Source organism: Mauremys reevesii, linkage group 5 (assembly GCF_016161935.1).
Source record: "Mauremys reevesii isolate NIE-2019 linkage group 5, ASM1616193v1, whole genome shotgun sequence".
In the NCBI taxonomy this organism is placed as follows: domain Eukaryota; kingdom Metazoa; phylum Chordata; order Testudines; family Geoemydidae; genus Mauremys; species Mauremys reevesii.
The window spans coordinates 119,140,005-119,156,629 of NC_052627.1; the positions used below are offsets into that span (position 1 = coordinate 119,140,005).

Below are 16,625 nucleotides of genomic sequence, written 5' to 3' on the forward strand. Positions count from 1 at the left end.
GCTCTGTTTTTGATTATTCTCCCTAAGAGGCCTAGTCTTCAGAAACCCATCTTCCTTCCCGGAATGAAACATATTTGGTGTTCTCTGGTATGTCTGATGCAATTCTCAAATGAAACTTCAAAATGTCAGACTTAAATCAAAGTTGCACAAAATCTCCAAGTTTTCCTAGTATCTTATTCTGTCTATTCATTTATACTTTTACCCTATTTCACTGTTATCTAGCACTCAAACTGATTAATTTAATGTTGTTTCCACCAAGATATCAAAAACAAGAGAGTAGGATAAAAGGTAATTGAAGATGGAGGATAGGGTTGAGGAAGAGGGAAATCTTTCACCTGCAGTATCAAAACTTATTTAGCTTGTAGTAGTGAAATAATTATTCTGAAAGCTAACAGGCTACAAAATACAATGGTAGGTCATTTTTAATGTTTACATAATTTTGTTTATAAAAAGATTATGTGAGTACTGAGGTTACGAATATTACAACTCTTTCTGCCTACTCTCTCTTTTCCTCCTCACACTTGCACTCCACCCCACTGCATGGCTTCTCTCTGGTTTTCTCCTAGTTTCTCTGAATTAGTCTTTCCTTTCCCTTCCCAGCATCTCATCCTTTTTTTCCCCTTTCTTTCTCTTTTGTTCTGAGTTTGGTTTCTTCTTGGTAAAATAGCACTTCACACACTGAAAGGAAACTTACTGTTTGTTACTTGTTTGTTAGTGGCTCTCAAAATTTTCCACATGCAAAGCCTTCTGAATTTGATACAGAGGGGAAAAGTGTAATTATAGTCCATTTCATGTGGCAATAAATTCTTTATAAATGAAGCATGATGCAGAGAGAATTTGACTCTAATTGTGTAATCTTTAGTCAGTTTCCTCTGAGGTAGTTCCATGTGTAAAGCACTATTACCCTGCAATGATGCCTTGGCCGATGTCCCATTTTCCACCAACCAAAGTGCATCCAGACTGGAGGTAGATAGCAGATATAGGAAAGTGGTGTTGGAGATTACCTATGGTTGACTATATGGCTGGGGACTCGTACACATTTACTATTTTGGGGAGAAGGGAGAATAGCCATATTAATATCATAAAACTATGGTAACAATTGTTACGAGTCAGGATTGTATCAGTATATCTGTATATCACTACTTCCTGAGACAAGCTGCTCTTGGCAGCCAGAGCCCAGCTAAATTCAGATACAGGATGTTACAAAATTACCCTCTGTCTCTTTAAACTTTTCTGGTGGGTGTGTCTGATAAGAGATGAAGTAATGGACCATACACTCACACCCCAATGTCATGTCATAACCAAGCTCTTAAGCTCTTTGCATCAGTTAATACACATTACCAAATGTCTGGCAATAAAGGGAAGTTGAGAAGCAAGAAGTGTTAGAATGATGCATTAGATATTACACTCTAACCTTAAACATATGGTCCTTTCTGTTTTAACTTTTCTAACTCTTAAATTTTTTTTTTAAAAAGGAAATATATAGTTTAACACAATTTAATTCCATGTTTTTAAACACACACACACACACTCTCTCTCTCTCGGTTGAAATGGCATTTATTGAGGGCTGCTGCATGGGAGATAAAAGTTTGGGAACAACCTCTGGTCTCTCTCCAGGTTGAGGGTTCACGGAGCGTAGGGAAAGATGGTGTTGTTGGCATCTCTCTTTAACAGCCTTTTGTGGCTAGTCAAAGCATGTCAGTTTTGTAGGATACATTAAAACAGCTCAGTATGGTAGAAAAGCTCTGAATTTTAAGACAAATTGGGACAGGATAAAACAAACTTTCATAGTAACGTAGTGGCTGTATGTAGAAATAGCAATGATTGCTCACTCAGTGATTGCTCATACTGAGCTTTGGACACTGGAAATGGTTTTGTTGAAAGAAAGAAAGAAAGAAAGATTGTTCCAGACACCGGGAATACCCAATCTCTCTAAAAATATCCTAACTTCAAGATGGGTAAAGATTTAATCTGAATCATAATCTATATCACAGGCAATATCATTGCTGGGCATTATTCAGAGTGATTGTGTAGACTTTAACGTATGACCCTCAGACAAATGTTCTATCAATGGAGCTATATGGACCACCATTCTGGGTTAATACCCAAAGACCCCTCTAACAATGTGACATCCTGAGAAGTCCAAGTTCACCTTTAAACTCCGCCTTTTTGTTAAGGGGTAAGGAGACAGCTGCATGTTATTATCTGGAGAGGCTGCATGCACCACAATCACAACTGACAAAAGGAACCAGTCTGTGTTACAAGAGGTACAGAACCTAATGAGTATGAACATTAAGGACTGATCCAAAGCCCACTGACATCAAGAAGAGTCTTTCCACTGACTTTAGTGGGCTTTGAATCAGGCCGTACCTGACTATTCTACTTTACACAGAAGCTTTAAATACTCAGATTAAAGATTAATAAATGAATTAACCTACATGGTTCTTTTTTCACATTATAGCCTAGACACTAACCTAAGAAAAACTCAGTATTTTGAAATCTCAAGAATCAAACTGTCAGCAAATAAAAAAAGTAAAACATGACCAAAAAACTGAAAAAACAAACAAACAACTTAGTTTCTTTATAGCATTTAAGGAAGAATTTTGCATTCATCATGTAATATGATGTTATTTGCTTTACCAGATTATCAAGCATTCGCATAAGGGCTTCAAACTCCTGCTCTCCAATCTGCCATTTTGGATGGGATACAGTACCCTCAGCTGCTGGAGACTCAGGAGAACGAGATTTGGCTTTGTATTTCCCAGGGTCTAACAGCACTAAGTTGTCCGGCCCACCTGCACTGGCCAGAGTACGTACCTTAAAAATAATTAAACCATATTTTAATTTTTTTAACATGAACACTGGATAGTTACAGAAACAGCAGAAGCACTCTCTTCTATTTTGCAAATTCTAATCTTACATTTTAAAATTAAATAAATCATTATGACCTTGTAATAAGGAAAGCATTTTAAGCAATGTGAAAAATTACATGTCGCAACACTCTTGCATTAATGAAAAGTAGACTGATGATTTGGGAGATATTTGTAAGATCAGTAGTTACCAGCTGAACACAGTTGCTAAACTATCAGTGCAGTTGCTCCTGCATAATGAAGTCAATCCAGGAATCTTTATTTTGTTAGTTTAGATTGAAACTGTCACTTCTTAATCATTCAACTATCCACCATCTGTTTGAAGGTTATGTATCATGTTGTTAAAAGATAGCAGATTCATTATATAATATATTAAGATTCTTACTTGAATCTCACAGGCAACTACTAGATTATGAATATAGTAGAAAGCCTCTTCAACGGTCTCCCCAACTGATACCAAGCCATGGTTTCTGAGAATAAGGACCTAGAAGAAATAGACATTGCAAGGCATATGAGCTGCTACAAGAAACCTACCTGCCAAGAACTAAACAAACATACCTCCCTTCCTTCCCATTTCCAATTAAAAAAAAAATCACGATTTTCTTTTAATTTCGACCTATGTATGGAATAGCTGACCTTGCTTTTAGGTCCCAAATTTTTCTGAATTAACACTTTTTCTTCATCATCAACCAGAATACCATGGTAGTCATGATAGGCCACTTCTCCAAGAGAGAGTGCTTCTGGTGAAATTGGCAAGAGACCACACTTCATTGCAGAAACCTGAGAAAGATAACAGTAGATTTTGAGAGAGAAATAAATAAAAACAAGAAGTCATTGGTGTACATTATATACACTAATGTGTGTAGTGGAGGGTGAAATTTCATTGTTAATATTTAAATACAACTGAGACATTTAAAAGCAGGAGAACTGAAGATTGGTCAGAAGACAAGACAAATGTGAAAAGATTTAGAAAATCAGCCTCTTATCCTTAATTCATACTCTGTTTTAAGTGAATATTTTAAAATACAAGATTATAAGTGACAAGCTTTCCTGCAGCTTATTACACAAAATCACAGTTAAAAATAACAACCATTGTTAAAGCTTTCAACAATCCTCAGAATATGATCCAAAATTAGGAACTTACTCAATTTCGGTCTTGTTATCCACCTTAAAATCATTTTATTGCTGTTCTGAATCAATTTAATAAGAAAAATATCAAAATAAGAACTGCAGTAAAGCAATTTCCTGAATATTTGAAACTCAGTCACTGGGTTGGCTCCTAAAAAAGCTTCTGAGGTGGATCTGATAATGATTTATAACTAGTTCTTGGAGATGGATAAAAACAGGGATCTACAAGTCAACATGGGCATCCACAAAGCCCACTGTTTGTGATCAATGCTGCTACTTGTGCTGTGAAACAGTTACAGATGTGCTACCAGAACAAAATGTAGATAGGATGCAAGTACTCCAATACATAAAATATATATGCAGAAAATATTACAAAGTGGGCCTTACTGGGCCACTGGAGGACACTTTACCTTGTTATGACCCATTGACTGAAAAGGTTCTATTACAATCTGAAATTTGCCATTTGTCTAGTGTTACTTCTAAATGTTGATCCAAGATTTCATATTCATAAACAACATTAGCACAGACAGGGCCCAATTTTGCAAGCACTCACAGGGCAGGAATACTCAATAATATAATATGGATATATGGAAATATACTTATCTCATAGAACTGGAAGGGACCCTGAAAGGTCATTCAGTCCAGCCCCCTGCCTTCACTAGCAGGATGAAGTACTGATTTTGCTCCAGATGCCTAAGTGGCCCCCTCAAGGATTGAACTCACAACCCTGGGTTTAGCAGGCCAATGCTCAAACCACTGAGCTATCCCTCCCCCTCATGAATAGGCTCATTAACTATTTGACTTCAAATAGGACTCCCCATTAGAATACAGGTTTAAGGGGATCAAGCCCTTAAACTATTAAGTAAATATATGACTACTTGGGACCAGCTGCACTTCTCTTAAAATCTACAGTAAGAGGAACTGCTTACCGCTGCTCCTGCTGGTGTATGGATATGAACAATGCATTTAATGTCAGGTCGAGCGGCATAAATTGCAGAGTGCAACGTAAAACCAGCTTGGTTTACTCCCAAGTTAGTGCTTCCACGATCAACTATATCTCCTTGAATATTGATTTTAACCTGACAATATAAGAAAACATTGTAATAAAAAGTTTTATAAGTTATTGTTGTCCCAAACGTATTTAATTCAGCATCTTCCTATAGCGGTTTTAAAAATTATATTATTGTAGTTTAACAATATCATACTACACAACAGAACGTTACATATAAATGTATATAAACCAATGCCATTAACAGCAACAATATTAAGCTTTAAGATCAATATATTTTTAACTCCTGTAGAATTGGTTTACAGTAACACAAAATGAGCTTTCTATATCATTGCTCTTTTGTAAATCCATCAACAAGCAATTGTATGAAGAAATTATTTCCCCCCTCTACATTGTTCAACTTTCACTCCCTTGATTCTTGTGATGACATTTCCACTAGTTCTTCACTGATCAGAGGGTCTTTCAGCCTAGACATGGCCTGAATTACTAATGTAAAAAAACAAGCAAGGAGAAAAAGCTTTTTAGAAAACTAACACAACCTTTCAGTCCTCTTTTATACATCATAATGTAACAAGAAAGAGTACAAGCTCACTACTTTGCCTACTTCTTTTCAGGTCACCTTTGTTTAGCTGCTAATAATAAGGTTCCCTTAACATTCAGCTCCTGGAATGTTATTCAGGCCCCTCTTTTTCCTCATTGATTAATCTCAAATCTAGAAAGAAAGAAATCTGATCCTTTTTATACTTGATTTCTTTTTCCTTTCCGGATGCAAACAAGTAGTTACAGGTTGTCAATGAATCTTGAGACTATGTATAGAATACTTTACTTTGGTCTTTGATTGGCAACGAAAGCTGTCTTTGAAAGTATGTAGACTCTTTATATGTAAATTGGACCATCAGTAGTGTTTAATTTTGAGAACCTTAGATACTAGTTGATTAAGAAATGCAATTAAATTCTTGCCCTCTAGGCTTACTAGGACACACCATAGCCACAGATTTGTACTGAATGCTTGTTTTTCCAGAAGTTCAATCTTACAGGTAATGTCTTGATTTTCTTTAATTGTTGCAGACAATAATATACAGAGTTCAGTTATTTTCCCTCTTTTCTCTCTTATCCTGTTCTCAACTTATACTAACACCAATTTAGACAGAACTATGCAGTTTTCCAAAATAGCGTCAGAGAGGACTAAGACATCTAGTTTGGGGATCAGTGGCCACTACAGGCATAAGTAATGAATTAGCCTTAGTGTTAAATTCTTCCAGCATTCCCATGGATGGTACCATGGCTTTATGTCCATTTGAGGGGTGCTGCAGTATACAAGCCTCTGAGTCACTGCTGGATCTTCCTCGAGCTTGATGAGAAGTAAAGCAGTCTTGCATCACTGGGCTTTATTTATTTTTTTAAAAGAGATTTTTAGTTGCATAGGAGGCTTCATAACACTACCCTCCCACAAGCAATATCTGAAAGTCACATGACAAAAACAAAATTATAACCTTTGACACAACTGTGCCACTTTGATTTTTCGGCTATCAGTCACCACAGTCTCATTGCCCTAGGTCTAGGCCTGTTATTATGCACTACTATTTATTTTCAACAAGATCTGGAAAAGAGAATATACTTGGTTAATCCAAATCTATTGTCTTTCTGTAATCCAGAATTAAAGGCAGCAAAGGAAATACTTAGCACTTCATGTCTTGAAATCACTGCAAAATCATTAAACTACAAATATATATTAACCTAGAAAACAGGTACTGTAAGTACATGAAGAAACTGAGGAAGAGAGATTACAGAAATTGCCCAAGGTAACAGAGAGAATTAATGTTGGAGAAAGGACTAGAACTCAGGAATTCCCCATTCTCAGTCTTGTGCAGTTTTTATGTAATTAATACCTCAAATTAAAATTTAGGATAATATAGATTTATTTTAGTATATGAAAAAAAATAAGGACCAAGAGTTTATACTCAAATTACAATCTGAAATTTTATGTCCATTAAAAAAGAAGTATCTTACTTCCAGCATGAAGGATACTGAAATCAGTCAAACTCTTAAAAAAAAAAACAAAAAAAAAACAGGCAACAAAGCTGTTCTGGCCATGAGACTGCAGCAAATAACTTGTAGTATCTTCTAAAACATGCTTGTCTAAGTTTAACATACATATATGTTAGACAGAATTTAGATGTTTACATCCATGTTCTATTGGTATAGAAATAGAAATTAGCACTTACCAAACTGGATGCAGAAACCTCACTGTAAAGAAGTCCAAAAGGTACAATCAGGAAGTGCTCCTGCTCAGAACTTACTCTGGCCTAAAAATACAAGAGTGAAAGCTAAACCTTTACAAAAAAATTGTAATATTTTAAATTCAAGTTCTGTTTTGTAAGCCCTAGGAAACATGCCATACAATAAAATTACAAGAGTTGTTGAACACGGGAGATGTACATATTCCAGAAGCATAAACTAACAAACAGTCATGCCATATCCACTATAATTGACATAATTTATTAAACCATAGTACACTTGCTAACAGCCCATTTTTAATAAGGCCTCAGGGAGGCCCAGGCTACAGTCTCTCAGGCTGATGGAAGACCAAGGTATAAGTAAGACGCCAAGGGGGTGCTCAGATCCTACAATAATGAAGGACCAATAACAACCTGGATAGATGAGTGGTTCCCTAATACCCTACAGGAAGCACAGTTTTGGAGAAGCAATATTGTCACCCATAGCATTAGTAACCTAGAAAAACGTCTGGATTGTGGGATTATGAAGCAGAAAACTTGTGGAAATTTAAGCAACCCAACTAAAGGGTTTGAACATCTTAAAGGGTTCATCCCACCCAGGTCAAGTAAATGACTTTTGATGGTGGTGGGGAAGGTAGCATGCCTGGGGGCTCCCCACCAACTATCCTTCTCTTTACATAGCAATGTTTGCCTCAGGGTTTAACACACAGATGATGGAGTTCATAACTCAAAATTAATTTGTAGTTTGTAAACTGTTTAGGGCAGGAACCATATCTTTGTTATGTTTTTAGAGTGCTGTGCACAAAGTAGCTATGGCCTCTAGATGCTATTGCTGTATAAGTAGAATTATAACTTATACCACGTTGTAAAATAGATCAAAGGATGCTTCAAGATGTGCTACTAGCTCAACTGCACACATCAACAAAAGCAATGGATTATCTGTGCACACCCTTGTACCAGAGATCAAAATAGGATGGTTTTTCATAGTCCCATAGACAACCTCAAACCTCCATCTAAATGATCCATTAGTAGTTTTATGAAACTAAATGCATGATTCTTTTCTTATCTCCTCTTCTACCATTAACCCACATTCCTTTTTTAATTCATGAATTTTATTAGGATCTAACTACTTGATGCTTTCTCAGGTCTATTCACTATTTATAACAGTGATACTCACACTGAGACTCACAAGCTGCAAGCGGCTCTTTAATGCGTTTCCAGTGGCTCTTTGCAGCACATGATATTAAAACGCTGTGTGATTTAATTATTAACCGATCAGGATGCTTTTACTATGTTATTAACAAACTATAGTTGATAAAATAATACTTGGTCATTTTGCTGTGAGAATATTAGTTATACACACACACACACACACACACACACACACAAAATGAAGTCACACTACTGTGGCTCTTCCGGGTAACGTTGATCACTAGCTCGGCTCTTGAACCACTGAGGTCTGCATATCGCTGATGTGTAACATTAAATTAGAGCTGTCAAGCAATTAAAAAAATTAACTGCGATTAATCGCACAATTAAAAAAATTAATCATGATCAAGCTGTTAAACAATAGAATACCATTTTCTACATTTTCAAATATACTGATTTCAATTATAAACACAGAATACAAAGTGTACAGTGCTCACTTTATATTTATTTTTATTACAAATATTTGCACTGTAAAAAACAAAAGATATAGTATTTTTCAATTCACCTAATACAAGTATTATAGTGCAATCTCTTTAGCATGAAAGTTGAACTTACAACTGTACAATTATGTACAAAAAATAACTGCATTAAAAAATAAAACAATGTAAAACTTTAGAGCCTACAAGTCCACTATGTCCTATTTCTTGTTCAGCCAATTGCTCAGACAAACAAGTATGTTTATTTTTTCAGGAGATAATGCTGCTCGCTTCTTGTTCACAATGTCACCCTGAAAGCGAGAACAGGTGTTCTCATGGCACTGTTGTAGCCAGCGTTGCAAGATATTTACATCCCAGATGTGCTAAAGATTCATACGTCCCTTCATGCTTCAACCACTATTCCAGAGAGCATGCGTCCATACTGATGATGGGTTCTGCTCGACAACAACCTAAAGCAGTGTGGCCCGACACATGTTCATTTTTATCATCTGAGTCAGATGCCATCAGCAGAAGGTTGATTTTCCTTTTTGATGGTTTGGGTTCTGTAGTTTCCGCATCAGAGTGTTGCTCTTAAGACTTCTGAAAGCATGATCCACACCTCATCCCTCTCAGATTTTGGAAGGCACTTCAGGTTCTGAAATCTTGGGTCTGGGCTGTAGCTGTCTTTAGAAATCTCACATTGGTACATTCTTTGGGTTTTGTCAAATCTGCAGCAAAAAGTGTTCTTAAAATGAACAACGTGCTGGGTCATCATCATAGACTACTATAACATGAAATATATGGCAGAATGCGGATAAAATAGAGCCAGAGACATACAATTCCCCCCAAGGAGTTCAGTCACAAATGTAATTAACACATTATTTTTTTAACAAGTGTCATCAGCATGGAAGCCTGTCCTCTGGAAATGTGGCCAAAGCATGAAGAAGTATATGAATGTTTAGCAGATCTGGCATGTAAATACCTTGCAATGCCAGCTACAAAAGTCCCATTTGAAAGCCTGTTCTCACTTTCTGGTGACACTGGTAAATAAGAAGTGGGCAGCATTATCTCCCATAAATATAAACAAACTTGCTTGTGCTAGCGATTGGCTAAATGAGAAGTAGGACTGAGTGGATTTGTAGGCTCTCAAGTTTTGCATTGTTTTGTTTCCGAGTGCAGTGATGTAACAAAAAAAAAAATCTACATTTGTAAGTTACACTTCCATGATAAAGAGATTGCACTACAGTACTTGTATGAGGTGAATTGAAAAATACTGTTTATTTTTTACAGTGCAAACATTTGTAATAAAATTAATATAAAGTGAGCACTGTACACTTTGTATTCTGTGTTGTAATTGAAATCAATGTATTTGAAAATGTAGAAAAACAGCCACAAATATTTAATAAATTTCAATTGGTATTCTATTGTTTAACAATGCGATTAAAACTGTGCTTAATCGTGATTAAATCGTGTGAGTTAACTGTGATTAACTGACAGCCCTACATTAAATGGAATGTGTTTTATGTGGTTCAAAGTCAGGAAATAATATTCCAGAGATCAATTGTCTATAAATGCCAATCTAAGAGCCAATGCAGCCAACAATTCAGTTTTTAGATTCCTAACAGTTATTTGAAGATACAGTTCCTCTCTGGCTGGGCTTTTTACACTCTGTCATTCTTGGTAGTCATCTTAATACTTTAAATAAATCCTATATTTCCATCTTAAGTATCTGCTCACTGGGAAAGTCCTCTCTCGTTCTCAGGGTGGGAACAGCAGTCAATCTCACATCAGTTCAGCTGAGAATAAGGTAAATAGTATAATGCAGGGCACTCAATCTGAAATTGCAGACAATATTGAGCAGTCACAATTCCAATTCTTTTTACACAGACAGGATGAACTAAAACTAGACATTGTTGTTGTTTGCTTCTAGGAACAAGTGCCGTATATCCTCGTTCATTAGCCCATTCGTTTATAAGCTGACCCCCCAAGATGGTTAGATAAAAATAGCAAAAACTGTATGTCCCTTTCATAAGCCAATCCTATCTTTCAGGGGTTGACAAACTTTGGCTCCTGGCCCATTAGGGTAAGCCTCTAGCGGGACTGAACGTTTTGTTTACCTGGAGCGTTCACAGACTGAGGGGCTCCGTGCCTGTGAATGCTCCAGGTAAACAAAAGGACAAGGTATTAGATATTCAATTCAATTATTCCATAGAGTTTAAAATCATCAAATTTTGGTGCAGACCCGTTTATAAGCTGACCCCTGCTCTTTGATGCATCACTTTTTAACCAAAAATATTTGGCTTAAGAATGAGCATATACGGTAGGTCACATTCCAGTTATTTGAAGGCTGATGCCTGAGCAGTCAATCTCTCAGCTCTGGTTTGAGACATTTCAAAACTAATAGCTTGTCCTTTGTTTGAAACATATTTTCTGTATGCAAGAGATAAAACATAAAACAAATAAGATGGATCCATAAGAGAAATAAAATAGTAAAAGAAAAAGTCCTTAGTTGCTTATTTTGTTTTAATCATTTAGTTCCCCGTCACCCTCAAGTGCATTTCTCCATTAATGAACATGTCTACATAAAGTTAACTAATTTTCTATACTCCAAAATGGGTTTTAGATTTTAAACTAGCAAATAAATTGATTAATGCATTGTTACATTACATAAGGGATTTTCCTGGGGAAAAGGGGTATTAGAGGGCTAGATTTCATACTAATTTTAGCCTTTAGAAAAAGAAAGAAAGAAAGAGGACCCAAAGTCCATTTACTTCAATGGGGACTGAATCCAGTGCCAAAAGTATCACCTGTTATACAATTACCATTCTAGGATTCCTCCCCAAAAAGGATAATAGAATCCAGAAAGTATTCTTTTATTTTTTCTAATCCCAATGGTCCAAGATTGATGGAGATCTCTTCATATTTTAGGATATAATTTACACCTCACCTCCATCTCTTCTAATTTAAAGTCTCTACTTCACAGATGCCATTGTTCAAGTACAGCTCCTTTTATAAGAGACACTTACACCACTCTGTAAATCAGTCACCATAGGGTGATTTAAGACTTGCTATTAGCTTAACCTCTACTGACCCAGATACATAAGGAGAGCTATGGTCTTTTCAATAACTCAAGCGATCCCACTTGACTGTGTACCATGTTATCATCTCGTTAATTTAACTGTTGCTCAGTCATTAGTGTTTATACTTCTGCAGGCACTCCAAATCAAACACCCAGTGGGGACCTGTTCATGTAAGGTCAAGGGAATTCAGGCACTTCACACATCCAATATCAGTAAGACCAGCTGTTAAATTTAATGCAAGTACAATATAAAGTCTTCAATTTATAGGACTCGTTTAATTAGTATAAAGTTTTTAAGTGGACAAAACTGTACAACTTTTAAAGCAAATATGCAAGGCAAATACATCCAGTAATACATAAAGACCTATAAAGTTAATAAGGCGCTTTATCAAAAAGAGAGGTAAGAAACAAAGAGTGTCAACCCCAATCATCTTTGTGCAAATACGCACAACAGCCCTAATAGTTGTTTATGGTCACTGTTTCATTAACAGCTATTTGGAGGTTATTTTTAACATACTAGATCAATTTTTCAAAATGACAACACTTCCTCCAATGGATAATGAGTAAAGGGTGAACCATATTACGTGGTTACACAACAAACCAATAGAGGAAGGAGTCCTCTACATGGAACCATTTATGTTCAGCTCTTAAGTCAAGCTTTTAAGGTCATCTACAGATCACTATTTATGCTCTATTTTGTACAAGTGGTACAAATATTAGTCTATATGTTCTCACCATTTAAGTTTGCCTGCTTCCCCTACTATTAGCCATAAATAATTTACTTATATAGAATTCTGCAACCCAGGAAAAGAGAAAAATGGAATTTTAGGAGAAGTTCTGATCTTGAATGTCACAGATAATTGAAAGTTATTGTGAGAACAAAATTTCCTTCATCTCTCCCCATCTTAGCAATGCCACTTGCATAAAATGAACAATTTTCATAAGTATAACCTGAAAGAGGAGAACAGAAACAGTTCTCCATATAAAGCAAAATACCCATGAAGATACAATTTAATTTTTAGAGATGTAATAAATTAATAAGCAACTTAAGAAGAATGGCTCTAGATTTGGGCAAAAAGGTGAGTCTGGTTCAAGCTAAAATGTAAGGAGAAAACTGAACTGCAAACACTGATCTTTGAGTCTGACACTGTGAGGAAAGCTTTCTTTGCTACCTTTTATGGTTCAAATCGATAGTTTTGTTATGTATATTGATAGCATTTCAACATTTATAATCAAACTATTTAGATATAGTGCTTTTTTCCCCTCAATCTAGTTAGTGGTTATTATCAGGAAAGACTTGTGGGCATCTTTTAGTCTGCAAGAGACGGTGGGAACTGCAGCCTATGATGTAGATGGTTTGCAATGTCTCATGTGACTGAATAGTCTAATCCGAGATTTGCATGATCTTTGGCAGTTATTGCAAATGTACGTATCTCAGATGGGAGCTGCTTGCTTCCTACAGGCTGTTTTCTCTTCAAGCTGTAGGAGCCCGCTCCTGTCATGGACTTTGATGCCCTGATGGAGATGATGGCGCCACTTGTTACAATCACTTGCCAAGATTTCCCATTGGTCAGGATCAATTCCAAATTCCTTCAGAGCTCACTTGCATGTGTCTTTATAGCAAAGCTTGGGACGTCCTGTTGTTCTTGTTCCCTATGATAGCCCCCGATATAGCATGTCTTTGGGTATGCGTCCGTCTTCCAACCTCAGATGACCCAGCCAGTGCAGTGGTCTTTGCTTGTGCAGGGCTGTCACACTTGGTAAATTTACCCTTTGAAGAACCTCTGCGTTGGTGACTTTATACTGCCATTTGGCGTTGAGTGTGAGGCATAAACAACATAGGCGGAAACTGTTTATGCTCATCAGGAGAAAAGGATAAGCTGTCCATGTTTCCCCACCATCCATGAGTGTGCAGATGATGCAAGCTTGGTACACTAGCATTTTGGTCTTGATGTTAAGCTTTAAGTTGTTCCATGCTCTTTTAGTAAGTTTGCTAAAGGTGGTGGTAGCCTTTCCAATGCAAACATTTAGCTCTTCATCCGGTGAGAGGTTGGTGGTCACTGTAGAAACTAAGTAGCTGAACCTTTGGATTAAATTTAGCTGGTTTGCATTTAAGGTAATTGAAGGATCTTGTGGAACCCCCTGTCCGAATTCAACCGTTTTCTTGATGCTGATGGTGAGAGCAAATGCCTGACAGGCACTTGAAAGGTGGTCCATGAGTTCTTGTAGTAGATCTTCGTTGTGGGCTATGAGGGCAGCATCATCAGTGAACAGAAGTTCCCTTATTAGCATCTTTTTGACTTTGGTCTTTGACTTAAGTTGGAACAGGTTGAAGAGTTTCCCAGCTGAACTTGTGTGGAGATACGCTCCATCTTTCATGTCCTTAAACACACAGTTCAAGAGTACCGAGAAGAAGATTCAAAATAATGTAGGGGCAAGAACACAGAAATGATATTTTCAACTCCAAGAAAAGTGCAGAGAGCAAAACCATTGTATATTGCCTTTGTGAACCTAACCAAAGCATCTGACACAGCGCAGGTCTGTTTGCAATACTAGAAAAAGAGAGGATGCCCACCAACCCTGTTAAGTCTTATATGTTCATTCCACAACAACATGAGAGCAACTGTCCAGTTTGATGGGTCCACATTGGACAACTATCAGGAAAGAAATACAGTAGAACCTCAGAGTTACTAACGGACTGGTCAACCACACAGCTCATCTGGTACCAGAAATATGCAATCAGGAAGCAGCAGAGACCCAAAAAACCCAACCAAACAAAATACAGTACAGTACTATGTTAAACAAACTACTAAAAAAAATAAAGGGAAGTTTAAAAAAAAAGATTTGACAATGTAGGAAACTACTTCTGTGCCTGTTTCATTTAAATTAAGATGGTTAAAAGCAGCATTTTTCTTCTGCATAGAAAAGTTTCAAAGCTGTATTAAATCAATGTTCAGATGTAAACTTGTGAAAGAACAACCATAACATTTTGTTCAGAGCTATGAACATTTCAGAGTTATGAACAACCTCCATTCCCGAGGTATTTGTAACTCTGAGGTTCTCCTGTAATGTCTTTATTTTCCATTAGACTGAGCCCTTGATATGACTGGTAACTACTGCTTAAAATATTCTAAAGATTTGATAAGGGATATATATACACACACTCAATGCCTTCTGGACAATTCTTGCTTGTAAATATTTTTACCACCATATTTGTATCTCCCATATGGGGCTTTTGAAACAGGGGGCTTGATTCTCCAACTCCTTGATTCACAGCTGCCTGGCGGCAGGTCAAGTTAGGGCTGCACAGGGGCGGCCATAATTTATGTTAGTGGAAGATTGGGTGTAGCAAAGCTCTACTCTGCCGCTCTACCTCCTCCTGCCTATGCTCGGCCCCTGGAATGCCCCCAATATGGTCCTGCCTCCCTCTTTATACAAAGGGATTTGTGGGTGGATGGCTGACACAACAGGTAGTGGAGCTGCCTTTGCCAGATCTTTGCTAGTGGAGAGTTCCCTGACATAGTAAGATGCTTGCTACAGAAATAGAATAAGAGTATTAAGTGAGGCTATTGGGCCCATTTCAGATTAAGAACATTTGTACTTTTTTCTTTTTAAGGGTCAGAGCTGTATGAATGCCAATCTACAGCATCACCAGATTTATATTCAACAAAAATCTGACTCTTTTCAATAAGCATTGCTACCTCCAGTCACTCAAAGTACGGTACCATCTATCAGTCTCACTTAGTGGAACTAAGGAAAGAGTTATCCCACACATAAAGGAAACTTTCATGGAAAGACAAATGGAGAGGAGGGTCATAGTGAGACTAATTTTCCTTCTCTAACTTTAGAGGTAAGAGGTTATTTTAGATGACTGTCAACACAGAAGATCATATATAAAAATTCTTTCACACACAAGATATGTATTAATAGTCCCCTGGTGCACATCATGGAGTGTCTTAATTCTGTCTTTAACACCATGACTATTACTTATCATTACAGATCATTTGTCAATTAGTAGTTTGTATAGCTATTTCCACTCAATCAATAGCAAATGGATGCTTATTTTAATTATGTTCAGAAAAACACTTGCATGATGGTACTGTAAACATACTGCTTCAAAAATGTAACATTCTTCACACATTATCATGACACTCCTCTACCAAATTACTGCCAGGCTTAACCTGATGAAGACATTTTTAAAAGTGGCCTCAAGAAATATCTTTTTAAACAGTTCTTTAAAAACAAAAAACAGTTCTTTAAAAAAAAAAAAAAAACAACCAAACCCTAACTTACTAACAGGCAGCCTGATTATTTTTCCTTCCCAATATTTCCTTTTAATTTAATACTCAGTGAAAACAGAAATTGGCAAAGAGGAGCCTAAGTCAAAAAGCAATTAAGGGAGAAAAAAAGGCTTGCTTGTTTCTCCCCGGAAGAGATGGATGACTCCTCTGGAAGGTGAGTCTCATGGCTTGAGAAATGATGCCACAAAACACATGCAACTAAGGGGTCAACTGACCATTTAAATTCATGTCTCTCATACAGTGTTTGTACATCCCATCTGAAATGTATTTAATTACTGCAATAAAGTAGCAAATTAGTACTTTTATATTGGCATTATTTCCCTTATACGCTTGCCAATTTTGACTGATAATAAAACTGTAGTAAAACTATCATTCC

The 16,625-nt window shown here is 36.7% G+C and overlaps 1 protein-coding gene across 17 annotated transcripts in view; it reads right to left on the reverse strand.

Moving 5' to 3' along the window:
* The window catches only part of ADD1 (adducin 1), a 125,086-nt gene that overhangs the window by 38,465 nt on the left and 69,996 nt on the right, over positions 1–16,625 (reverse strand). For all 17 annotated transcript variants that reach the window (XM_039540033.1, XM_039540031.1, XM_039540036.1 and 14 more), the window contains 5 exons: positions 7,233–7,313; positions 4,928–5,077; positions 3,507–3,650; positions 3,256–3,354; positions 2,641–2,817 (listed from right to left, as the gene is read on the reverse strand). In XM_039540033.1, coding sequence (XP_039395967.1) covers positions 2,641–2,817; positions 3,256–3,354; positions 3,507–3,650; positions 4,928–5,077; positions 7,233–7,313 — 651 coding nt within the window. The remainder of the gene's footprint in view (positions 1–2,640; positions 2,818–3,255; positions 3,355–3,506; positions 3,651–4,927; positions 5,078–7,232; positions 7,314–16,625) is intronic.